Source organism: Pristis pectinata, chromosome 7, assembly GCF_009764475.1.
Source record: "Pristis pectinata isolate sPriPec2 chromosome 7, sPriPec2.1.pri, whole genome shotgun sequence".
Lineage (NCBI taxonomy): Eukaryota > Metazoa > Chordata > Chondrichthyes > Rhinopristiformes > Pristidae > Pristis > Pristis pectinata.
In genome coordinates this window covers 19,162,283-19,190,262 of record NC_067411.1, presented here as the reverse complement: position 1 = coordinate 19,190,262, position 27,980 = coordinate 19,162,283, and the positions used below count along the sequence as shown (strand labels likewise).

General features: G+C 41.8%; 1 protein-coding gene across 9 annotated transcripts in view; it reads right to left on the bottom strand.

Moving 5' to 3' along the window:
- LOC127572737 (storkhead-box protein 2-like) overlaps nucleotides 1–27,980 on the bottom strand; it is a 240,739-nt gene that overhangs the window by 27,050 nt on the left and 185,709 nt on the right. For 7 of the 9 annotated variants that reach the window (XR_007956669.1, XR_007956670.1, XM_052020295.1 and 4 more), the window contains exon 2: nucleotides 2,336–2,488. Coding sequence is in view for 7 of the 9 variants with exons in the window: in XM_052020295.1 (XP_051876255.1) it covers nucleotides 2,336–2,488 (153 nt within the window). In the remaining 2 variants the exon portion in view is untranslated. Of the gene's footprint in view, nucleotides 1–2,335; nucleotides 2,489–22,735; nucleotides 22,813–27,980 lie in introns of all 9 variants that reach the window. The other 2 variants (XM_052020299.1, XM_052020301.1) reach the window with 2 other exon arrangements.

Sequence of the window (27,980 nt, the reverse complement as noted above, 5' to 3'; positions counted from 1 at the left end):
TGAAGAGGGAACTTGTAAGAGGAGGCATGAGAAGGTAGATGTTAAGATATTTTCAATAGCGGGAGAGTCTTAGATGAGGGACGTAGTGCATGATGTTTCCATCCCAAGTCCTGGCAAGAGGGGACTTAAGAGGGGGCATGAGAGGGTAGATGTTGAGATACTTTCACTAGTAGCAGAGGCTCAGACGAGGGGACATGGTGCATAAAAGTTCCACCCCAAGTCCTGGCACTGGTGGCACTGTGCCTGTTCCACTAGCCTTCCACCTCCATTTCCATTAGTAGTCACGCACTAATGCAATTACAAAGGGCAATTGTATCTCTGTAACCCTGAGGCACCAATAAGTTGGCTTCAGTAATGATGAGTACTGGTGATTACTATAGCTGAAATAAATTACTTGTCAGCCAAAAAGTAATACATACAATCATACATTAAATATGCAGGTCATATCAAAGAGTAAAATTCCTAGAAGTTCATTTGCATGACCTAGTTATTTTTCAATGTGATCTTTCCCAGCATGAAACACTATTTCAAATATGTTGGCTAGTCGCTCTGGAAGTTTGTACTGGGCACCTCTAGGTCTTACACATTGCTGTGCCTTTGATGCGATTATGCATGGGATGACATCATTACAAATGCATTGTTTCTCCTGGAGCACTGCAGTGTAACCCACCCTGGGAATGACATTATTGGGCATTCCTGAGATTACTGGGTCCTCTCCATCCCACTCTGGACTGGGACCGCTTTCAGGTAAATCACTTTTTACCTTTATTTATTCTCAATGCCTCCCCAACACTGCACTGATAAGCCCACTACCTTCCTAGTATCCACATGATCCCCTGGCTCCCTCCACCCTGCATTTCCTGAGGCCTGACCTCAATCTCTCAATTGTGCCACTGGAGTGTGCAGCATGGGTCCAGTGACCAAGCCAGTCAATTCCACACCACTGCAGCACCCATCCCACATATCCAGAGGCCGCGGTAGAATTTCAAGGCCACTGTGCTTTACTATTGAGGCAATTTAGCAAACCCAGAATGAGATAATAGAAGCCTGCTACACAAACAACTCTGCAAATTGAATAATGTGAAATCTAAACTAAACTACCAAAGTTCTGGATGCACTCAGCAAGTCTGTTAAAGGATGCATTACACCAGAATTGTTCACCAGTTTCATTTGTAAATGAAATTCTCCTACTGTGAATTCCCAATATTTTCCATTATTTATCCTAAACAAGATTTGTAGAAAGCAAAATCAGGAAGAGATTTTTTACCCTATTTTCTTTTCTGGTATTCAGATTAATGCAAATAGTCCCAGCATCACTGATATACCACCCAGGTGTACTGCTTTCACTGCGGGATTTCTGCAGTGACACCAAGTTCGATTTAGACATGTTTAGCTTTAAAAGAAAACAACAGGGAACATTCTTCATTGAATTATACAATCGTACAGCTCAGAAAGAGACCATTTGAGCCATTGAGGTCATGCTGGTGTGTAGGAAAGAAATCCTGTCAGTCACATTCTCCTGTTCTTTCCCCATAACCCTTAAAATTATTCTCCCTAACTCCCTTCTGAAGGTATTAAACTGATCTTGTTTCATCCACTCTTACAGGCTGTGAGATCCAATTCATAACTACTTACTGAGTAGGAAGGTTTTTCCTCACATCTGCCTTATAACTATGGCCCAAAGATTTTAAATCTGTTTCCTCTGGTCCTTGAACCATCTGCCAATGGGACTAACTTCCCTCTACTTCCCTAGCGAAACTCAATATGACCTTGCACACCTCTATCTAATCTCCCAAACCTTTTTGCTAAAAGGGGAAACAACACCAGCTTCTCTGCTTAATCTCAAAGTTCAAATCCCCCATAAGAACAAAGGAAAAAGCAGGAGTAGCCTATTCAGCCCATCGTGCCTGCTCCATCATTCATGAAAATCATGATCGATCTTTCTACCTCAGTACCACTTTCCTGCACTAACCCCATATCCCCTGATCTCCTTAATATCTGAAAAGCCATTGTTTTCAATAAACTCAGTAAGTGAGCCTCTATGACCTTCTAGGGTGCAGAATTCCAAAGATTCATCACACTATGGATGAAGAAATTTCTTCTTGTCTTTGCCCTGAATGGCTGACCCTTTAGTCTGAGACTGTGACCCCTATTGTAGACACCACAGTCAGTGAAAACATCATCCCTGCATCTACCCCATGAAAGAATTTTGCATGTTTACTCAACCCTGAACCATACTAGTAATGCTAAATTACCACAATAAATACCACTTTACTACTGTAAGTTACAACAGTAACAGCAGAATACATTTGCAAAGTTATTGCTGAAAACATACCTGGAAAGCAAGTGGCTAAATGCTCCATGAGTGCCTCATGTGTGACTGGTTTCCTTGAAGCATTCATTGCTGAGATGGCCAAGCAAAGAATTTCCCCAAGTGGTATAAACTGTGACTGACTGATGGGGGACATACTGATTGGTGACACATCACCTATGGATCAGATACAGAAATAAACTCAATTAGATTTATTGTAAAAAGACTTAAACCATATTTATTCCATTAAAAGGCATATTGCCAAGTATCCAAAACTCATAAAATGAATCAGTATTGGTCAAGCTGTGTGAATATTAACTGAGGCAGCTGAATTAAAATGAATCACATGTGAAAAATAAAGATAAATGTTGGAAAGCTGGCATAGAAATCTAACCTACATAAATCTTGTGAATTAATCCCTTATTACTATTCTGTGACTCAAAACACAGTGCAATATGAAATCAATAAATCAATATTTATACAGAATAGCAGCATTGCTATATGTAGGCTTAGAAATTCATCTGTACAGTGCAATGTTTTTGAATGCTGCATGTAACAACATTGCATTAATACAGCATAAAGCAATTTCCAAATGGGTTGATGTCGTCATTTGTAAAACTAGACATTGTTGTGAAAATTGTGTACCCCAACACTATTTTTCCATTTTTTCAACAGCAGTGCAATTGCAAAAATTCATCTCGAGTGAGATTATTAACCACATAGGTTAGAATCATGCCTGGCACTGTTCCCTCACCGGAGAACCTGCTTTTAATAATGCTGAAGGCTCTTATTGAGCAACAGTTGAAGGGTAAGGCACTATCCCTCCAAAAGCCATAGACAAGAGTGCTGCACAACGGTCTGCCAAGCATACCTCAAACAGACTGACCTAGACAAGGATCCCAGTCACTACTCCTCCAGATGGTTTCAGCATGTTCACCCTCAAAATTAATTGACCAGCAATGGCAAACTAAATCCAATTATAAAAAAGTGGGTCCACATTCGTCAGATTGAAAATAAATACAACACTGGAGGAAGTCATATAACCAGGAGGTGGCATATGTGGCAGGAAGTTTCCAGAGAGATGTTTGTCAGGGCATGAGTGCCCATTGTAAGTGCCTGCAACAAAGCCAAATGCTCCTTCTGAGAATACAAAATGTTGCATTCACTAAAATTATCAGATTCCTCACTTCACCAGCAGAGCCTATTTTGACTTTTACAATACAACAGAGTATCCTATGTGGTGTATCTCAGCATGGACAGCCTGCAAGGATCCCGAGGCAAGTTGTTTAAGTGTGAGAGTCATCCTGACTTTGGTTTTGAGAATTGTGCAGGCACTTGCGTTTGTTTCTGAGGTACCAGAAAAACTGTTCTCAAAGTCAGGCTCACCCTCACAATCACAAACCTTGCCTCAGGGTCTTTGTGGCCTGTCCGTACTGAAATGTGTAGGTTACTCTGCTGCTCACCGCTGCTTTGCAGAAGTCAGAAAAAACTTCTGCCAGTAAACCTGTGTTTACTTCCCAGGGCAGGGGAGTTTAGAATTAGAGGGCACAGGTTTAAGGTGAAAGGGAAGAAATTTAAAGGAGGTCAGAGGGGTAAGTGTTTCCACACAGAGGTTATCTGGAATAGGCTGACAAAGGAGGTGGTAGAGGCGGATACAAATGCAGCATTTAAAAGGCATTTGGGTAGGTACTTAGATAGGAAATGTGGGCTGGGATATAGGCCTAATGCAGGCATATGGTATTTATGATAGATAGGCATTGTGGTCGGCATAGATGAGGTGAGCTGATCAGGCCTGTTTCTGTGCTATATGATTCTATGATTCTAAAGTGGGGAACCTTCCACTTATGATCACTGTGAACTTTGTATTCACACTTGGAATGGGGATTTAGCTGCAGGGCAGAGCTTCCAAAGGTTGCTAATTCATCGTGGGCACTCATACCCTTACAGACACTTAGCTGGCAACATGAGCCACAGGGAGACATTAAAGACTGCAGATGCTGGAATCTGGAGCAAAAATAAAACAAACCGCTGAAGGAACTTAGTGGGTCAGGCAGCATCAGTGGAGGGAAATGCACTATCAATGGTTTGGGTTGAGACTTTTCATCTAGATGGCTTTTGAGCCTCAAGGAAGCTGCCTTTTACACACACTGTTCTTCAAAAGCCTGTGCATATTTCACTCCCACTTTGGGAGGATCCTACCACCTCCCCTCCATCAATGCGTCATGCAGCCCCCAGTAGCTGAAAGAGCGCTGTCTATATTATTCTTCAACCCTCTAAGGGCTAATTCCTTATGTCAAAGCTACTATTGTGGAAAATTCAACCCCTAATGCCTGTTGAACCCGAAACAGAGTAGTGTTGCATGTGAGAACTTGAAGACACTATTTTGGAACTGGTGCTAATGAATGTTTTTAAAGCACTAGTGAGACTTTTAACATCATTTTAACATGGGAGTAATGGTGCAGACCAATTTCTAGGCTATAGTCTCTGTGGTTTGTGCAGGGCCAGCTGATTTCAATGCAAATCACAGGAGTGATCTTGGCTGGGCTCAGGTTATGAAGAAAAAGCATCGGCTGGTGAACTTACTCCCCACTGTATCAAGCCACCTCTGAAACAAGCCTACGTATACAAATGCTGGACAAAGGTGTGCTTGCACTCTGTTGTGACCCCTCTGCAGTTAGATGCATTACTATTGCCATTGGCCAAATCAATTCATTACCAAACTCAGCAAGACACTGGGCTGGTGTCTGCCCCTACCTTTGCAGGTACAGTCAGCAGTTCAGAAGGCAAATGGCATATTGCAAAGGAGTTGGGGTTTAGAAATAGGGGAAAAGGACAACTAATTTTCACATAGCAAGATCCCATAATCAGCAATATGATGTTGTTCAGATAATCAATGTTCATGATGCTGTAAAAGGGATAAGTATTGGCCAGTTCACCAGGGATATCTCCCCTGGTTTTCTTCAAGATAATGCAACGTGATCTTTTAATTTGCCTGAGCAGGCTGACTGGACCTCAGTTTGACTTCCAGTTCAGAAGGTGGCACCTCTGACAAAGCCGCACTCCCTCTGGGTTGCCCTGCTGTATCAGCCTTGGTTTTTGCCTTCAGAGCTCTGGAGTGGCACTGGACCCTGGGACATTTTTTCATTGTACAGCATGTAACTGACTGAGCCAAAGCTGATTTGGAAATACAGGTCCTCCCCAGGTTATGAACACTCAACTTACATACAGCCTGTACATTCAGATGAGAGTTTGGGAAACCAGTGAGATGGATTTGTCTGCTGCTGGGGGGCTGCTGGCACCTCCTGCTGTGTTTGCGACGTCTGAATAGTTTGAGTTAAATGCCCTGGTTTAACGACACTTTGCCCTTGGTTGGCCTATGTTTTTATTTAAATATGTGGCCACCCGGCCACATTTCCGACTTGCAAACTGTTCAGCTTATGAACAGTTCACAGGATCAGAACCCTGTCGTAACCTGGGGAGGACGTATATTGCCCATCCATCATCGTTGTTGCGGATAAATCCTCACTCAATAGCACTGTGGGAATACCTTCACCAAAAGCAATGCAGCTGCTCAAGAAGGAAGGCCACCACCACCTTCTCAAGGGCAATTGGGGATGGGCAATAAGCGTTGGCTTTTCCAGCAATGGCCAGATTCTGAAAAATGAATAAATAACATGCAAACACACTGCTGGCAGCTGTGAAGTGTGTGGAGTATTTCTGCAATAGTTCTGGAGAAATAAAAATTGTCAGTTTTTTTATTGGTAACATATGCTCCCTGACTGGGCGGGACACTGAACATTACTGCAGGATCACAAAAAAAATGTTCACTAATCCAAGCTCCTATATGTAAAGACTCTATGAACATGATTACAATCAGAAAGGCCAGCAGAAGTAACCTATCACCTTGCTGTACCTCAAGATTAGCACAATGATTTATGCTTTATTTGTGTGGAAGCTGTTGCTACTTTACTACAATGACACAGTGAATATTGTGACAGTGAAGTTCAATCTGTAAACCTGCACATCTGATGTCACGTATTGTTTGCTAGTGCATCAATACGGACAAGCTCTGGCACCAACTGAATCCCTCTTAAATACTATTGATTTCCCATGGCAGAAATAACCCATCAGGTGGACAAATCTCTTCCAACTTACAGATATGCATTAGTTTCTTAATACCTTTAGGTTACCAAATGCATGCACAAACAGGTTCAGCGTTTATATCCCAAAGTCAAAAAAAAATTGCAGATGCTGGAAATCTGAAATGAAAACAGAAAATGCAGGAAGTACTCAGCATGTCAAGCGGCATGTGTAGAGAGAGAAACAAATGTTTCCAGTTGATGACCTTTCATCAGACGAAAAAATTTGGTGAAGGTTCATTGACCTGGAATGTTAACTCTGTTTCTCTCTCTACAGTTGCTGGCTATCATACTGAGCATTTCCAGCATTTTTTATTTCAATTTATACTACAACATTAGCAGTAAATTGTAGACCTCAACTGGTAATGCAAAACCACAAACAACTTGTTATTCTCCATTAATGTGTACTTTATTCACAATTGTCAGTATCCTGAACATGTTATGTAATGCCATTTGTTTAACAATGCACCTCATTTGTTATTTTTGCTGCACAGTTTGTGATATTATATTTTATTCTACAAATTATTGGTCTACTTCTTGGCTCTACTGGAATAATATCTTGAAAACTGAACCGTAATCATATATATTACTGAGTGAGTTGGGGATTAGTACAGTGGTTCCTTCCTCATGCATATTATGGTATTTGGAGGATATTTTTGCAATTTGTACATATCTTAGCATGATTTGCAGAAAGTCTGACTGGAGAAAAGCAGGTCAGGATTAATTGGATTTTTCCTTTTCATTGTTTACCTTTCGCAGTTGCAAAAAAATTTAAACTGTCACATTTTCCTGACAGGAAGTTGGGCTCAGTAGCACCTACACTGGTAATCATCAATACCCACAACATCTTCACAGCACCTTCTCATACAATGTGCCATGCCTGTCCTTTTATCTCCTGCCTTCCCACCAGCCAGGACCACAACACTCTTTCCAGGTGAACCAGTGATCTACCTGCACATCTTCCAAAGTAGTGTAAGGTATCCACTGCTTGTAAGGTGAGAGAAGAAACCAAATTCAGACTGAGTGACTGCTTTGCGGCGGACCTCTGTTCAGTCTACAAGCGTGACCTTGAGCTTCCGTTTGTCTGACATCATAATTCTCCTTCCCATGCCCAGTGTGACCTGTCTGTCAGAAATCATTATAATATGCAGCCACCACAATGTTGATGTGCTTCCTGGATTGCAAGGGCTATGAGTTAATTATGCATGTAGTCGCTGCACCTGTCCTTGGGGGGCTTTTAATTTAGCCCCCTCTGTCTCCAACAATTAAGACTGAGCGAAGATTAAATTCCATGAGTTCAGCAAAATACAGCTGTAATTAAAGGTCTGACATTAGCGAAGGGAAACTCCAGGTCCATTTTGATGGATTTTCCTGCTCCTTTGGTCTAAACCATTGACTGGAAATGTGGAGCTAGGGGGATAGGAGCAGCAAAGTGTCAAACAGAGAGGTTGGTAAACCCAGAAAAGACTTCCCAAAATGTTCTCCCTTAAGTTGGATTTCTGCTGGAGGTTAACAAGCTGGAGGCCTTTTGGACCACAATCCTGCTTCACAAAACTGAAGACTATGCGAGTGGGTTGGTGTATTTAGGCATTGAGAAAGATCACTGAAGGAAGCAGGTGAGGCTCAGAACACAGGAAGGAAGAACAGCAGAAGGTGTTATGGAAGTTGGGAGGGGTCTCTGTTGTGGGTGGAGTAAGACTTGAATGTGGTGGGGGATGGGATTGAGGGAAAGGAAGATCAGGGGTTAAGGATATTTATTGGGTACCTGGTTATACATGGAATTAACACTCCTGTTCTTCTCTGCTCACAAGCAATGCTGTAAAGGCATTTACCTTAAGGATTTAACCCTACTTATTTAGAATCAGTAGCTGGGTTTTCCAAGGCTTGAGTAACCCAACCATCTATTGTCAAAAATAAAATGATTATTAAATGAAGACAGGCAGCTTTGTTGTAATCCTTAAATAACCAATCTGCTTCCTGTGATTGGACTGGTAGCCTGATCCTTGCCCAGCAGGTGTTACAATAAAAGGATAAACTCAAGGTGAATTAGGCTCCCACACCAATTACCAGCTTGGCACTGTGGTATTGCAGGAGCTGCTCACTCAAAGCTCCAGCAACATGGGTTCAATCCCGACCTCAGGTGCTGTCTTTGTGAAGTTTACATGTTCTCTCTGTGGCTGGGTAGGTCTCCCTAGGTGCTCCAGTTTCCTCCTACATCCCAAAGATGTGCTGATAGGTTAATTAGCCACTGTAAATTGCCCCTAGTGTGTTGGTGAGTGGTAAGAGGATCGGGGATTGTTAGTGGACATGTTTGAGAGAATAAATAACAGGAAAAATGAAGGGGAATGGGATTGATGGGATTGCTATGAGTTGGCATAGACTTGATGGGCAGAATGAGCTCTTTCTAGTAAATATGAAAACATGGAAAATCTTATTTAACAACTGGGCAAGAACCAAACCAAACATTTTTGGAGTTAAGATTCATTGCTATATTTGACATCATACTAACAGTGCATTTAATTTAATAAATTAATATTAACACTGTACATATTTAAGTTTTAACTAGTTTACTCATCCCTACCTCTAGCTCCTGAAGTAAAATGAAACAACGATTGGAAAAATAGTTAGGTTCCATTTATAGTGATAACTTCATTTTATAATGAGCATTAACACAGCAAAATTATCTCGAGGTACTTCACAGAGCATTAACGGCTGTTGTCCCTAAGAAGGAGATGGGGAGAAGGGAGAGTCAACCTTCAGTGGATGTTAAAGGAGAAGACCGGGGGGACAGGTCTTAGGGAAAGAACTTCAAAGCTGGGCCCTGGATGGCTGAAGGAGGTAGTGATCTCTGCAAATACAATCCAATTACTTGAAGAGATTATTCACATAGGAAGAGGAGAATATCGCTTCCAAACAAGAGCCATAGTGGATGGTGCATTTCATATTTATTTTCCTATGGACAAAGAAACATGCCATTTGGCCCATTGAGTCTATGCCGGCTTTCAGAGCAATCCCATCAATCCCATTTCTCACTTATTTCTCAGTCACTGATTCTTTCTCAGATGCCCATCAACTTCCCCAGATTATCATACCACTCACCTACACTGCAGGTAACTTACCAACCAGCACATCTATAGGATATGGGAGGAAACCCCCGCAGTCACAGGGAGAACCTCCAGACAGCACTAGAAATCACGATCGAACCTAGGTTGCTGGGACAGTGTAGCAAGACGAACTCTTGATCTCTCATTCTACCTCATCATGCCCTTACACCTTATTTATCTACCTGCACTGCATGACCTCAGTAACTGTAACACAAAAACTACATTCTGATATTGTTTTTCCCTTTGTACTAACTTGATGTACTTATATTTGGAATGATCTAGCTGGATGGCATGCAAAACAAATGTTTTCACCACATCTCAGTACATAAGCCAATTACCAATAGATCTCTGCCACCACCCATTTGACCATGCTGGCCACTGCCATGTCGACTGCTCTGATGCTTCTTTTATGCCTGTACCCCAACATACAATCAATCTCTGAGGCCACTTTTCTTAACCATGGAAAGAGGGCTTAAAAAGATACCTAGAGCTGCTACAGTGTCAAATGTATTGTTAATGAGTTTAACGAAGAAGCAGTTTTACTTTTAGGGAAATGTGGAACATAAAATTGATGCTGGGTTGTAAAATTCACCTGGCAAAGGGCTGAATGGCCTTCTGTAAACCTCTTTTGAATGTGAATTCTTCCTCCCTACTTAGTCCACTGACCATTCTCAGCGTGATGTACGAGTCATAGCTCAGTCTGAATTTTTGTCCAAAACAACATTGCTTTGTAGATATAGAGCAAAGTTTATTGGCAATTTTTATCAGGTCTACCAGTAGAATTAAAAACAAACTGCTGGAGGTCCTGATGCAGGGTCTTGAAACAAAACATGACTTTTCTTTCCTTCCACAGGTGCTGCTTGACCCACTGAGTTCCTCCAGCAGTTGTTTCTTTTGCTCCAGACTCCAACATCTGCAGTCTCTGGTTTCTACCAGTATAGCTACTCAGGTAACAATGGTGGATTTCCTGTGCCTGAAAGTTTAAAGGGCTGTGCATATAGCTGGTTTGCTAACTCTCTTTGTGATGTTCACCACTGAGTTGCAACATTGTCACTACCCCAATGTGACAATGACGCAGAAACGTCAGCAGCCAGGCAGTGTTATCTGATGCAATATAAATGGACGGTTACTTCCTAATTGTGAGAAAGCCAGATCATGTGCTGCCAACACTCTTTTCTTCTTTGGCAGTTTCTTGGGGTTGAGGATGAGGTTTCCACTCTGTGGTTCTGAGGTGGCTGATGAGGTCAATGCAGGAACTGTGAATTCTGCCACAGGTGGGGCAGGAGGTGCCTGGAAGAACCCATGAGTAGGTAGAATGGGAGGTGGTGCACTGCTTCTGCTCTTTTCACTGGGTCTCCTCTAATTCCTGGCAAAGGGACACAAGGTTCTCGGTGCCAACCCCCAATGCTCCTTTTCCATTATGAGCAATAAAGGACTAGGAATTCCCACAAGTTGGTGGGGATCAAACCTGGCATAACCTCCTGGTCTACCAGGCAGCAGTAATGCCTGCCCTCCTGTACACTTGAGACTTGGATTAGTTACAACAGACAACTCAAAACACTGGAGTGGTACCATCAACACTGTCACCGCAAAATCCTCCAAGTCCACTGGAAATGAACCAACGTCAGAGTCTACCCACATTGCAGCATCAAGGCTCGAGGACACTCATCTGGATCCTGTGGGCAAGCCACGTCACTCACATGCCTGGCACCAGATTCCAAACTCTGTCACAGGATGAAGTAAGCGGGAGGACGGAGGAAAAATTCCAAGGATGCTCCTAAAGCCTCCTTGGGAAAGTGATGTTATTAGTCCAAAGCATAGTCAAAGGCTGAGGATAAAAATTGGATGTACCATTCATCAGTCAGGGTAGGGAATCAATTTTTTAAAAAAAATCAGCATCTGGGGAAAATAAGAAGAACCTATTTTTGTTTAAAGTGAAGATATGAGATACTGCAGATTCTGGAATCTAGAGCAACAAACAATCTGCTGAAGGAACTCAGCGGGTCGAACAGCTCCTGTGGAGGGAAAGGAATTGTTGATGTTTTGGGTTAAAACCCTGCATCAGGACTGAGAGTGGAGGGGGAAGATAGCCAGTAAAACGAAGAGACGGGGAGTGGAGAGGCAGATGGCCCCTGTCTTATCACACCCCCTCTTCTCTTTATACTGGCTATTTCCCTCTCTACTCTCAGTCCTGATGTGGTGTTTCGACCCGAAATGTTGACAGTTCCTTCACCCAATGCCCACAGCTGCTCAACCTGCTAGCAGATTGTTTAGAGTGAGATGGATACAGTGATGATTTTACAACATTCTGACACATTAACAAGCATGTAGCAGCCGCTTCTTTAGGAGGATCAGATGGGTTAGGTTAGCCGTTTCCATCGCAACAGGTAAAATTGCAGCCATCTGCCTCAAATCACAATGAAGCTATTTACAGATGTAATGAGACACCTCACTTTGCCCTGAAAGGACTATTCAGGTGACACTGGGGATTATGGTTGGGATCTTCTGGTTAAAAGCATCGTATTAGAAATTATAGTGATTTATCTCATGTTCTAGCCCAGAAATGTGTCCTTATGAACATTTTATGATCTTGATGATGAAAGTTTTTGAAAGCTTGATGAAGCTTTTTTTTTCCTATTCATTGTTTTCATCTGTTACTGATTTGGAAAAATAAACTTTTCTCTGGTACGTTGTGTAAATTTATTTAGATTAAGAGTACATTTACGAATTGTTTAACCATCTAGTTTTATTGGGTGAAATTGGGTAAATATAACTTGTTTTGGGAAGCTAAAGCAAATTTGATGCAGAGGTCAACAGCTGCACCGGAACTGTCAGGCCAAGCATCCATTCCTGAGCCTGGACCTCATTTATATGGAACCTGTAACCTTCACACACGGGAAGCAGCTCATAGTGAACTGGCACCACAGATCAGGCTTGTTGCTATTAACAGCGGACGTCTGGTAGGTCCTAGATGGGAAGGGAGGTGATCCTCCAGTAGTCCCCTCAGGACTGCTGGCCTGGCTGCAATGTGGTGTGGTGCCAGCTATACTGCAGGCTGATCTATTTCACATCTATTTTGCCTGATGAAGACGCAGGGGCATTTGGCTCTAAAAGGCAAGTCCCTTCAACACCTGGCAATGCATTTCCGCTGGGCTGGAAAAGCTGGTTTATCATGTACAGGAAATTAACATTTGACAAACTAAACGAATAGATGGATCAAAGTATCAAATCAATTTGATAAAAAGCTTCACGAATATCAGTACCACTGGCAATGAATTATGCCACCAAGAGATCATCACTTGATCTAAACTGGATGAGGAATTTTACATCACAGATTAAATTATTTTACATTACATCACTTTACATTCATTCAAAGCAGAATGAATCCTGCTTTGATTGTATTTGATTAATCAGCTGCAGAGAAAGAAAAAGGCCAAACTGTGCTGGTATCATGTCAATCAGATGAAACCTGAGAAAACCCAAATACCACACACTTTTACAGGTGTATCAGGCTGCTGCATACATGGAACTGGCTGGATTGCAACAGGAAGAGATAATTCCTAGAATGACTCACAAGGTATTAATTCTGAACGTACGGGAGCTGATGTTGGTAATGTGATCCCTTTACAACTAGGGGAAGAGTATAAGGAGGAGCCCATGGAATCCAGAGGGCTGATCTCTACCACACAGGGGCAAAAGGTATTCACGCCGACAAAGGTATTAACACCAGGCTTCTAAGACCAGGACTACTTATAGCAAGGGACTGGAGAGATGTCACCAGTACCATTTCTTCAAAATTCTCCAAATCCTCTGGAAGGATGAGTGAACCAACAATGCTCCAGGGTATCGATGCTTCTGGCAATAACAGCAGTGAAGGTAGGAGAGGAGGGGGAGTTGCCCTATTAATTAGGGAGAACATCACAGCAAAACTTACAGAGGATATCCTGGGGGGGAATGTCCAGCAAGGCCATTTGAGTAGAATTTAGAAATACGAAAGGGGTGATCACTTTGATGGGATTATAATATAGGCCCAGCCAATAGTCAGCAGGAATTAGAGGAGTGAATGTGTACGGAAATCACAGATAGGTGTAGGAATAATAGGGTTGTAATAGTAGGTGATTTTAACTTCCCTTATATTGAATGGGACTGCCATAGTGCTAAGAGATTGGATGGGGCAGAATTTGTGTGCTACGTGTCTGGTCAGGAAAAAGGAGGCATATGTCAGGTACAGGCAGGTGAGATCAAGTGAGTTCCTTGAGGAGTATAAGGGATGTAGGAGTACACGTAAGAAAGAAATTAGGAGAGCAAAAAGGGCCATGAGATATCCCTGCAGATAAGATAAAGGAGAATCCTTAAAGGTTCCGCAAGTATATTAAGACCAAAAGGGTAGCTAGGGAGAGAGTAGGCTCCCTTAAGGATCCATGTGGTAATCTATGTGTGGAGCGGCAGGAAATGGGCAAGGTCTTAAATGAACACTTCTCATCTGTATTTACCGGGGAGAAAGATGTGGAAGATTGTGAGGTCAGGGGAGGGAACAGTAATATCCTGGAGCATATCAACGTTATGAAGGAGGAGGTGGTGGAGGTCTAGAAACTCGTAAAGGTGGATAAATTCCCAGGGTCTGATCAGGTGTGTTTTAGGATGTTATGGGAAGCAAGGGAGGTAATTGCTTGGGCCTGGGTAGAGATTTTTGTATCTTCGTTAGGCACAGGTACCGGAAGGCTGGTGGATGGCTAATGTTGGGATTATCCCTTTCTAATTGCAAATAAATCCCATCTCTCAATTTTGAGAGATGGGATTTATTTGCATTTAGAAAGGCAAGGATTGATTAGTCAGCATGGCTTTGTGCATGGGAAATCACATCACATGAATTTGATTGAGTTCTTTTGAAGTGACCAAGAGGATTGATGAGTTGGACTTTAAGTATATATGGACTTTAGCAAGGCCTCTGACAAGATCCTGTATGGTAGACTGGTCTGGAGGTAAATTATTGGAAGGTGTTCTGAGAGATTGGATATACAAGTATTTGGACAGCTAAGGACTGATTAAGGATAGTCAGCATGGCTTTGTGTGTGGTAGATGGTGTTTAACGAATCGTGTAGAGTTTTTCGAGGAGGTTACCAAGAAAGCAGATGAAGGAAAGGCTGTGGATATTGTCTACATGGACTTCAGTAAGGCCTTTGACAAGGTCCCACATGGGAGGTTAGTTCAGAAGGTTCAGACACTAGGTATCCATGGAAAGGTTGTAAACTGGATTCAAAATTGGCTGTGTGGGAGAAGACAGAGAGTGGTAGTGGGTGATCGTTTCTCAGACTGGAGGCCTGTGACTAGTGGTGTGCCTCAGGGATCTGCGCTGGGACCATTGTTGTTTGTTGTCTATATCAATGATCTAGATGATAATGTGGTAAATTGGATCAGCAAGTTTGCTGATGACACTAAGATTGGAGGCGTTGTGGACAGTGAGGAAGGCTTTCAAAGCTTGCAGAGGGATCTGGACCAAATGGAAAACTGGTCCAGTAAATGGCAGATGGAATTTAATGCAGACAAGTGTGAGGCGTTGCATTTTAGAAGGACAAATCAAGGTAGGACGTACACAGTAAATGGTAGGGCACTGAGGAATGCGGAGGAACAAAGGGATTTGGGAGTTCAGATACATAATTCCCTGAAAGTCACATCACAGGTAGACAGGGTTGTAAAGAAGGCTTTTGGCATCCTGGCATTCATAAATCAAAGTATTGAGTATAGGAGTTGGGCTGTTATGGTGAGGTTGTATAAGACATTGGTGAGGCCAAATTTGGAGTAATGTGTGCAGTTCTGGTCACCTAACTATAGGAAGGATATGAGTAAGATTGAAAGAGTGCAGAGGAGATTTATTAGAATGTTGCTGGGTCTTCAGGAGTTGAGTTACAGGGAAAGATTGAACAGGTTAGGACTTCATTCCTTGGAGCGTAGAAGAATGAGGGGAGATCTAATAGAGGTTTACAAAATTATGAGGGGTATAGACAGAGTTAATGCGAGTAGGCTCTTTCCACCTAGATTAGGAGAGATAAGTACAAGAGGACATGGCTTTAGGGTGAAAGGAGAAAGGTTTAGGGGGAACATTCTTCACTCAGAGAGTGGTGGGAGTGTGGGACGGGCTGCCATCTGATGTGGTAAATGCGGGCTCACTCTTAAGTTTTAAGAATAAATTGTATAGGTACATGGATGGGAGAGGTCTGGAGGGTTATGGACTAGCTGCAGGTAAATGGGACTAGCGGAATAAAGTTTAGGCACAGGCTAGAAGGGCTGAATGGCCTGTTTTCTGTGCTGTAGTGTTCTATGGTTCTATGGAAGATTGGAACACATGGGATCCAGGATGAGCTAGCAAATTGGATACAAAATTGGCTTGGTGGGAGGAGAAAGAGGGTGGTAGGGGAGGGTTGTTTTTCCCGATTGGAGGCCTGAGACCGGTGTGCCCAGCTGGGATGGGTACTGGGTCTTTTGTTGTTTGTCTTATGTATTAATGATTTGGATGAGAATGTAGGTGGCACGATTACTAAGTTTGCAGGTAACACCAAAATAGGTGGTACAGTGGACAGCGAAGCAGGTTGTCTAAAGTTACAACAGGATATAGATCAATTGGGAAAGAGGGCAAGGAAATGGCAGATGAAATTGAACTCAGACAAGTGTAAACAATGCAATTTGGGAAGTTAAACTAGAGCAGGACATAAACACAATGGCAGGGACCTGGGGACCTTGTTGAACAGAGAGATCTTGAGTACAAGTACATAGTTCTGTGAAAATGGTGACACAGTTAGACAGAGTGGTGAAGAAGGCATATGGCATGCTTGCCTTCATCCGCTGAGGCAATGAGTATAAGAGTTTGGACATCCTTTTACAGTTGTACAAAACACTGGTTAGGCCACACTTGGAGTATTGTGTGCAGTTCTGGTTGCCACACTATAGGAAAGATGTGATTAAGCTAGAGAGGGTGCAGAAGAGATTCATAAGGATGTTGCCTGGATTGGAGGGCTTGAGCTATAAGGAGAGATTGGATAGGCTGGCACTGTTTTCCCTGGAACATAGGAGGTATAGAGGTATATAAAATAATGATAGGCATAGATAGGGTAGATAGCCAGAGTCTGTTTCCCATGGTAAGGGTGTATGAAACTAGAGGGCATAGGTTTAAGATGAGAGGGAGGAGGTTTAAAGAGGATCTGAGGGGTACATTTTTCACACAAGTGTAGTTGCTATCTGGGATAAGCTGCCAGGGCAGGTGGTGGAGGCAGGAACAGTAACAACATTTAAGAGGCATCTGAACAGGTACTTGAATGAGCAGGACAGAGGGATATAGAATTAACACAGGCAAGTGGTATTAATATAGATAAGCATGATTGTTGACATAGACACGGTAGGCCAAAGAGCCTGTTTCTATGCTGTACAAGGCTATGATTCTATGAGTATGTCTAGATGTCATTTCCTCAAGTGTATTAATGATAATGAGGCATGAGAAATATTGGGGAACAACATTAGCAATCCCACTATATCTCAGATGGAAGGGGCAATTCGATTATGTTGGAACAAGTGGTGGAAGGAGTAAGGGACATTATTCTTGTATTGGGATTGCCATCATACCAAGGCCTTCTCTGCACCCCAGAGCCCTATGGAGATCAAACTCTACAACAAAAGTCCATAACTCAGAAAAAGGAGGAAGAAATGGGAGAGAATACAAAGGGCAAACGTCCACCAATGGTGCCTGTAAGGGATCAGAGAAATAGTCCTCTGGTTGGTGGAGTGACACACAAAATGCTGGAACTCAGTGAGTCAAGCAGATTCTATGGAGGGAAATGGACTGTCTATTTCCCTCCACAGATGCTGATTGACCCGCTGAGTTCCTCCAGCATTTTATGTGTCGCTCTAGATTTCCAGCATCTGTAGTCTTTCTTGTGTCTCCTCTGTAGATGGTGGAGTTCAGCCTTTTTGATTGATTATCGGGGACAAAGGCCATACACATAGCACACATAAATGAAAGCAAGCAGGATCAGGAATGAGAGTCTGGGACAGAGTACTGTATTTATGGTAAGACAGACATGTTTCCCAGGATTGTAGGGCAAACAATTTTTATAATCACAATTCTGCTCTTGATCAGAGATTAGAAAGTGAGAAAGCATAGAGGCTGCTGGATCATTGTTAATGTGCTGAGTGTTCATTATTGATCATGCAAACACATACATTGATGTGTTTGCGTGTTCAATGTAAGTGTTTGCATGATCAATCATTTACAGCATTCCTTTGTTTTAAACCTTTGAAGTTGAAAAGTCACATAAGATATATATCATTGACTTTTAAACTTTCCTGGCTGTTCAACCCTTGAGAGTAAGTCATATTTTGTAACTGAACTGGCTTAAAGTGCATGAATGCTCTGACTTTTAAAGAGTTGCATGAGGTTTGGCAACTTTTGAAAGCCTTTTGATTTACACAAGCAGAAAAAGAGAAAGAGATTGAAATGAAAAAGTTGTTAAATGTTTGTTAAGCCTGCGAAAGACTCTGGAAAAAGTAGAACACTTCTCATATTCTGGGAGTCACCTGTCAGTGAAAGCAGACACCAGTGATGAAATTCGCCACCTTCAATGTGCCAGTGCAGAATTTGGTCATTTGACGATGTTGAAAGCTCAAGACTTCAAACGTGATACAATACACAGTGTTTATGAGGCAATAGTCTTCCCAGTACTTCTGAGACTTAGTCCACCTACAGCAGGCACCTCAAGGCACTGGAGAGAAATCACCAGCGCCGACTCTGCAAAATCCTTCAAGTTTACTGAGGCCCCATTTGTACTCAGTCACATCTCTTATGCAGGCCACGTCACTCACATGCACATCAGACTCCTGAAACAAATTCTCTAGTCTGATGTCAGGCATATGTGCTGTTATCATCTTAATCACATGAAACTTGTGTAAACCTAAATACAGTTTTGTCATGGGCGGAGCCATGAGCCCATGACCACTCAAAGTGGGAAAGGAGTATTCAGTATAGTGTTGAGAACCTCGATTCCATTCCATACAGCGGAAGCCCAGTGAAGCCTGGCATAAACTATGGAAGGAGTGTATCACCCTCCAAACTATCCACCTACCCTACTTGTCAGACACCTGCTGTCCCATCTGTAGTGGAGTCTGTGAGTTTCACATTGACTTCATCGGTTACCTCAGAACTCACAGAACCAGAGTAGAATCAAGTCATCCTCGACCCTGAGAGATTGCTTAAGGAGAAGTCATCTGTGCTGGGAGGAAATTTGAATTAATCCAACGTTCTACCTAAACTAACTATGTAGCAGAAAATGAGGTGCAACAAAGGTAAAGATTCTGTGTTATTTTGTGTTAAATAAAGTTGGAGGAACTCTAATAGGCAGGGTCCCTTTAAGAAGCTATGTTAATGTGAGAGCAATGCGAAGCTCCACTTACTATTTCTCTTTTCATTTCTCCTTTGGCATGAGTGTTAAACTCTCACTGGAAATTATTTATTTAAGTTTTACAGTTATTTGCAAAGATTCCTGAAAACACAAACCCGTTTCTCTTTGTTTTGTCTTAAGCAAGTGCTCTTTTGTTTCTTTTCCTTTTTCCCTATTTTAAAGCTATTGTGTTTTAATTAATAACATTTGTTCTGACTAATTTTTGGCTTAAAAGAAAAAAATTGGCTGAGGCCTTGAAAGTTACAAAGACTGAAACCAAAGTAACCCTTGGACTCCTAAGGAGAGCCACAATGGATTCAATTTGTTTTAAAACCAGGTGAATTCAATACTTTGGAATCACAACAGGCAAAAAAAGATGTCCAGGTTCGAGAAGTTAAGAATTTATCTGCAGACATCAAATGACACAGCATGGTGGCAATTTGAGTTGAAGGGGTTTCAACTTAACACATTCAGGATTGTTTGTTATTTTCCAAGACAATCTCCAACAAGGAGAAATTTACCTGCAGTCTAAGGAAATGATCTAATCTTAATTTAAAAAACGTGCATTCTGGAGATTTCCCTAGTTGTATAGAGGAACAAATTCTAAATGGGGAAACCAAACTGAACTCTAACAAAATTTGTTTTGATTTTGGATTTTGAAATAAAAAAAGGACAGTGCAATATATTGTGGTATTACTGGGACATTCCTTAGATTTAAATTAATCTAATAAGAATGTGCTAGTAACATGGTCCTTGTGGGAATATCTGATTAATGTTTTAAAATCGTCATGGAAACACTGTGTTAGACTAGAGGGCATGGGTTTAAGCTGAGAGGGGAAAGATTTAAAGAGGACTTGAGGCGTAGTTTTTTCACACAGAGGGTGGTGGGTATATAGAATGAGCTGCCAGACGAAGTGGTGGAGGCAGGAACAATTACTGTGCTTAAAAGACATATGAACAGGTTCGTGGATAGAAAAGGTTTGGAGGGATATGAGTCAAATGCAGGCAACTGGATGGCAGCTTGGCCGGTATGGACAAGTTAGGCCAAAAGGCCTGTTTCTATGCTGTACAACTCTACAACTCTAATAAAGTTTTTCCAGAGCTGCTGAATAAAATGAAATTATAACTTCAATCATATATTTTGAAACACAAACAGAGAAGTTCCTCCATCAAATAGAAGGTTTCCTGAAATTGCCTTTGAATGGGATGAAATTACCCGGGTATACTTCATTTTCATTTTAAAGTTAGAACTCAGGAATGGTGTAGTTAAGAATAGTTAATTAATTACTTTCTCTTGGAAGTAAGGATGGTAAGAAAAGATATACACTGTTGCAAAGATTAATGGAAAGCCAGAGGGATGGGAAATCTTTAGAAACCAGCAAAAGGTGACAGGAGAATTGGTGATATTGTTGATAGTAAGGACCGTAGTCTTAAGCTACAGGATGACTGTGATCCAATGGTAAGATGGGCAAATGGAACTTAATTCTGCTAAGTGCAAGGTAATATACTGTGGGAGGATTAATAAGGCTAGGCCATCAGCTGAGCACTTGCATTGCCAGAGTGTAGAAGGATACAAACCAAATAGTGGGATTGGTGTGGATGGGGGCTTGATGACTCACATGGACATGGTGGGCCGAAGGGCCTATTTCTCTGCTGTATGATCCAATGACTCTATGACTAAAAAAAATAAAGTAGTGAGTACAGTATTAGAGTAATAATATAGAATACAGGCTTCTACTGGTCTATGAAGACAGTAGCTAAAGAAATGTTGGCCCCCTAAAGGATAATGGATAGTTAATAATGGGAAATGGCGGAACTGCAGAGATGCTAAATAATTATTTTGGGTCAGTTTTTACGATAGAAGACATTGATCTCAATAATATAATCAATGGGCCATTGTGTGAGGGATGAACTTAAAATAATTTGTATCACTAGAGAAAAAGTGGAAGGCAAACCAATGGGGTTAAAGGCTGAAAAGCTCCCTAGACCTGACTGCCTACATCCTAGATTCTTAAAGGAATTGGCAGCAGAGATACTGGATGCATTGGTTGCAATCAGCCAAAATTCTCTGGATTCAGATTGAAAAGCTAAAAATATAATACCGCTACTCAAGAAAGGAGTAAGACATAAAACCGGAAAATATAGGTCGTTTAGCCTAACACCTGTCCTTGGAAAAGTGCTGGAATGCATTATTAAGATGGTAATAGGACATTTAGACACAAGAAAGACTGTAGATGCTGGAAATCTGGAGCAACACACAAAGTACTGGAGGAACTCAGTTGGTCAGGCAATGTAGGACATTTAGAAAATAATACGACAATCAGGTAGTTGACATGTTATTATGCAAGGGATATCTTGTAAGACAAATTTGTAAGAATTATTTGAGGATATAACAAACAGAGTAGATAAAGGGGAACCAGTTGACAGAGACCATTTGGATTACCAGAAGGCATTCGATATGGTGCTACAGAAATTACTGCACAAGATCACAAGGCGTTGGTATGGATGGGGAAGTGGCTAACTAACAGAAAACAGAGTCAATATAATGAGTCATTTTTATATTGGCAATCAGTAACTAGTTGGGGTGCCACAGGGATAATTGCTGGGGCCTCAACTATTTATGATCTACAGTATATTGATGAATTGGATGTGGGGACCAAATGTAGTATAGCCAAATTTGCTGATGATACACAGTTAGCAAATTGTGAAGAGGACACACAAAGCCTGTAAAAAGATATAGGCAGCTTAAGTGAGTGAGCAAGAAACTGACAAATAAAGCATGATGTAAGTAAGTATGAAATTACTCACTTTGGAAGGAAGAGTGAAAAAAGTTATTTAAATTGAGTAAATAATATTGTGGTACATCAGGATCTGATGGTCCTAGAACATGAAATACAAAGAGTTAGCAAACAGGTACAGTAAGTAACTGGAAAGGCTAATGGAATATTAGTACTTATTGCAAAGGGTATGGAGCATAAATCTAGGGAAGCTTTGATGCAACTTTATAGGGCACAGGTGAGACTGCACCTGAAATACTGCATACAGTTTTCATCTTCATATTTAAGCAAGGACGTGCTTGCACTGGAGGAAGTGTAGAGAAGGTTCACTAGGTTGAACGTTGGGATGAAATGGTTGTTGTACAAAGGAAGGTTGAGCATATTGCGCCCATAGTTTGGGAATGTAAAAGAATGATAAGTGACCCTATTGAGACATAGGAAGAGTGGTGGGCTGTGAGAGGATGTTTCCCCTACTGAGGGTATTTAGAACTAGGGGGCATAGTTTCAGAATAAGGGGTTTACCATTTCAGATGGAGATGAGGAGAAATCTCTTAAACTCACAGGATTTTGAATCTTTGTAATTTTCTACCCCAGAGAGCAGTGGAGGTGAAGCTATTGGATGTAGAGTGTTTCTATGACTTGAAAAGTCCACTCTTTATCTCTTCCTACTGATGTTTCCTGATCTGCTGAGTGCTTCCAGCATTTATTGATATATTCCTATTTGGGAAGTTATTGTATAATTAAGATAGACAACCTGATGGCAAGCTTGGAAAGGCAGGCAAGAGAGACTAATGATCTTTCTCTGATTTCTTAAAACATTCCTCTACTGTGAGAAACACACACAAAATGCTGGAGGAACTCAGCAGTTCAGGCAGCTCCCCTAACCTTCTTATTCTGGCTTCTGCCCTCTTCCTTTCCAGTCCTGATAAAGGGTTTCGACCTGAAATGCCGACTGTTTATTTCCCTCCATAGATGTTACCTGACCTGCTGCGTTCCTCCAGCACTTTGTGTGTGTTGCTCCAGATTCCAGCATCTGCAGAATCTCTTGTGCCTCTGCTGTGAGAAAAATATAGGCTCATGAGATTTTTACGCTTACTTGTGAAGCTGCTGTTGTTAACAGAGAATGTTATGAGGCCCCTTTCAGCAGTGTGTGGGTTTCTGTGACACTTTGAGGCTCACTCACTCTGTGACACACAGAGCATGGCCCTTCTGCTTTTACTTTACAGAAGCAGGCAACTGTGGATTGACTGCACATTTTTCCGAGCACACAATGCTGTGGATTCACCGACTATCCAGTCACTTACTGCTAAAGAGAAACATATGTCTGTCTCAGCGGTGTACTGTTTTATTGGCCTGCATTATGAACTTAAAACCTAATGCGTGTGTCTCGAGACCACAATTTTAAACTAAAGCCATCCTGTTGTGCTCTTTTTGTTTCATGCTTTGATTCATTTTGATGCAGAAGGTAGCGCCTGCATTAAAAGTGCAAGCAGGCTGAACTTAAAGTAGCCAGAAAATTATATAAATGAGGGTCAAGCACTGAATGGAATAAATTGGACAACTTTTTGGACAGCTCAATCAATTCAACTGCATCTGGTACTTTCTTTAGAAATAATAATTTTGCATGATGGAAGTATCAGCTAGTCAGGTAGACTAGTTGCATTCTACTCAGGTAGAATCTGTAAAAAGAGAAGCAGGTTTAGTGTTCCACTTCTGATGAAAAATCATTGAACTGCAGCTTTAACTCTCTTTTCTGTTCCTTCAGATGCTGCCTGATCTGCTGAGTATTTGCTGTTTGTTTTAGTGCAGATTTCCTGCATCTGCAGTATTTTGCTCCAGGTGTGCACAGAGAGATGTTTGATGGTTTTTGCTGCTTCCACTTTAATTTATCTGGCTCCAAACATGGGCGGTCTGGTTGGGTTGCATTCCGGAACTGAGCATGAGTGAGATCAAAAAGGAAGATACTACACAGTAGGACAAGCTGCATGGAAGAGAAAGCCAGCAATTGAAAAGATGCCATATCCATAGAGGATCGTTGAGCTGACCAAGGAGCAATGTGTGAGGCTCCTCTGCTTTGCTAAGGAGGTTGTTATCAAGTATCTCCTGCAGCTGTAAACTACAGCCTCAAATCACAGCATAGACAACACTCTCTTAAGAAATTAGAGATGCTGGTGCACCTTCTTTGTGGTTACATCTACGTGATGGGCCCAGGGTAGGACCCCCGAGCTGATGACATCCAGGAACTTGAAGCTGCTCACCCTTTCCACCACAGACCCTTCAATGAGGACTGGTGCATGTTCACCTGACTTCCCCTTGCTAAAGTCCACAACCAATTCCTTGGTTTTGCTGAGCATAAGACCATAAAACGATAAGACACAGGAGCAGAATTAGGCCATTCAGCCCATCGAGACTGCTCTTCCATTTGATCATGGCTGATTTATTTTTCCCTCTCAACCCCATTCTCCTGCCTTCTCCCTGTAACCTTTGACAACCTTACTAATCAAGAACATATCAACCTCCACTTTAAGTATACCCAATGACTTGGCCTCCACAGCCGTCTGTGGCAATGAATTCCACAGATTCACTACCCACTGGCTAAAGAAATTCCTTCTCATCTCAGTCTTAAAGGGACATGCTTTTATTCTGAGGCTGTGCCCTAGGGTCCTAGACTCTCCCATTACTGGAAACATCCTCTCCACGTCCACTCTATCCAGGCTTTTCAGTATTCGGTAGGTTTCAATGAGATCCCACCTCATTCTTCTAAACTCCAGCGAGTACAGGCCCAGAGCCATAAAACGCTTCTGATGCATTAACCCTTTCATTTCTGGGATCATTCTCATAAACTTCCTCTAGATCCTCTCTAACGCCAGCACATCCTTCCCTAGATATGGGGTCCAAAACTGCTCGCAATACTCCAAATGTGGTCTGACCAACATCTTATAAAGCTTCAGCATTATATCCTTGCTTTTATATTCTAGTCCTCTCGAAAAGAATGCTAACATTGCATCTGCCTTCCTTACTACCAACTCAACCTGCAAGTTAACCTTTAGGGAATCCTGCACTAGGTCTCCCAAGTCCATTTGCACCTCTGATTTCTGAATTCTTTCCCTGTTTAGAAAATAGTCTACACCTTTATTCCTTCTACCAAAGTGCATGACCGTACACTTCCCTATACTGTATTCCATCTGCGACTTCTTTGCCCATTCTGGGGCCAAGTCCTTCCACAGATTTCCTGCTTCCTCAACAGTACCTGCCCCTCCACCTACCTTTGCATCATCCACAAACTTATCCACAAAGCCATCAATTCCATCATCCAGATCATTAACGTATAACGTGAAAAGTGGTGGACCCAACACTGCCATCTGAGGAACACCACTAGTCACTGGCAGCCAACCAGAAAAGGCCCCCTTTATTCCCACTCTTTGCTTTCCACCAGTCAAACAATTTTCTATTCATACTAGTACCTTTCCTGCAATACCATGGGCTCCTATATTGTTTAGCAGCCTCATGTGCAGCACCTTGTCAAATGCCTTCTGAAAATCCAAGTAAATAACATCCACTGACTCTCCTTTGTCTATCCTGCCTGCCTGATGTTGTTATTACAACACTACTCAACCAGCTGACCCACCTCACCCCTGTACGCCTTCTCGTTACTATATGGATGACACCAGAAACATCTTGAAGTGCTCATTACACCTTCAAGCTGATTAACTACACACAGAAGAACACAAGAAAATAGGAGCTGGAGTAGGCCATATGGCCCCTCAAACCTGCCCCAACATTCAATATGAACATAGCTGATGTACCCTAGGCCTCAACTCCTCTTCTGTGTCAGTTCCCCAAAGCCCTCAATCCCCTGATCTTTCAAAAATTTATCTACCTGCACTTCAAATACTTTGAATAACCTAGTCCCCACAACTCTCCGGCATAGAAAATTCCAGAGATTCACTACACTCTGCAAGAAGAATTTTCTTCATACCTTGGTTTTTTAGGGGCGGCATGGTGGTGTAGCGGTTAGTGCAACACTATTACAGCACCAGCGATCAGGGTTCGATTCCCGTCGCTGTATGTAAGGAGTTTTTACGTTCTCCCCATGTCTGCGTGGGTTTCCTCCAGGTGCTCCGGTTTCCTCCCACATTCCAAAGATGTAGGGGTAGGTTAATTTGGGTTTAAAAAATGGGCGGCACGGACTCATTGGGCCGGAAGGGCCTGTTACCACGCTGTAAATAAAATTTTTAAAATAAAAAAACATTTAATTGACCAACCGCCTATCATGAACATATATTCCCTCCCACTAGTGAAAACATCTTGACATCTACCACGTCAAGTCCCCTTAAAATCTTATATGTTTCAATAAGATCACCCCTCATTCATCTAAACACCAAAGAATGCAGACCCAACCTGTTTCGTCTCTCTTAAGGGAGGCAACCCTCTCATTTGGGAATTAGCATGGTGAATCTCTTTTGGACTGCCTCCAATGCTACTCTGTTCTTTCTTAGGTAAGGGAAGCAAGTTTACGTTAATATGCTTCATGGTCTCAAAATAAGGGGTCAGCCATGCAGGATCAAAATGAGGGGAAAATCTTTCATCCAGAAGGTAGTGGGTTTTTGGAATTTCCTCCCTAAGAGGGCTATGGAGCCTCAGTCACTAACTATATTCAAGCCAGCAATGAAAAGATTTTTTGCACATTTAATGAATCAAGGGATATAGGTTAGTAAAGGAAAGTGGTGCTAAAGTAAAAGATTGGCCATAATCTCATTGACTGGTCTAGCGAGCCCAAACTTAGGATTCACTTAGGCGTGCCACAGCAACAAAATATAACGCAATGAGTATTGTGTATCCAGGTGAATGGTAGCTCTCTTTCCAGGTTTTGCTATTTCTCCGCAGAAGTAAAAAAATCATTGAATGTTATGCAAAAACAATTACAAACCCTTGACCTTAGATTACAATCTGACAAGAGATTCAATTGACCATCAGACACTTTCTGACACAACATTGATTCAGCAATAGTCTATAGTCACTCCTGACCACTGTTACGTGTAAATATACCATAACGTTCCTAGTCTAACATCAACAAAATTTCACTCTCTTTGATTTTTGTTATATAAGTACAGGTCCTCCCCAGGTTACGACAGGATTCTGTCCGTCAGAAGTGTGGCTGCGAACTGAGTTCCCACACAGCAAAAGATGCCTGCAGCCCCGCAGCAGCCGGCAAATCCATCCCGCCCGTCTCCCAGACACTCATAGAACATAGAACAACTACAGCACAATTCAGGCCCTTCAGCCCACAAAGCTGTGCCGAACATGTCCCTACCCTAGAAATTACTAGGCTTACCCATAGCCCGTCCGTATGTACGGGCTGTACATAAGTCGGGCGTTCGTAAGCTGGAGAGGACCTGGGGTGACTAAAAGCTTGGGAAAAGTGGTTGGTTTTAAGCAAGGTCTCAGAGGGATTTTAAAACAAACCAGAATTACATTACCTATCAACACCTGGTTCTAATGTCTCTGCAAGCCAGTTCATCAAAATAAAACATGTGTTCAATTCCCTCACTTCAAACACTTTATTTTAGACACAGAGTTAACCATGACCCGTGAGGATGGTCATGGGAGATGTCACTGTTTACATTTAAAGGAATTGTTAATCTCAGCTCTGGGGAGAAGCATTTTTTTATCTTTTACCTTCTCAGCCAAATGATAATTTGAAATGAACACATCCTCCAGCATGTAAAAACAGTGTGTCTCACATGTCTGGCTAACATTCCTCCCTCAACCAAACATAATAAAGGGAGAAAACCTGGTTATTTCCTGTTGATGATATTTTACTGTGCAGTGTATATCATTAGTCACTGCATTCAAAGGTGTTTAACTATAACTGTAAGCTCCTGAGTTCATAAAAGCTTTTATTTAAAAGCAAATCTTTCTTTTCCCTTTAACTGTGGCATTGCCTATATGGAGTATGTTTTGTAATACTTGCTTTAATTTACTCTGCAACATTTTGCATGTTTGATACCTTGAGGCTGAGATCTACTGCTCAAAACTAAAATAAGGACTGCATCCACTTCAGTAACTTTTTATGAATTGTTATGCAATGAAAAAAATGAAAGTTTGTTTTAGGAGAAAACACATTTATTTACATCTTCTCATAATAAATACAGCTTCATCAATATTTGTGTACCCACTTCTCTTGGTACTTCACACTTCAACTTGCCATGTTCCAGTATTGT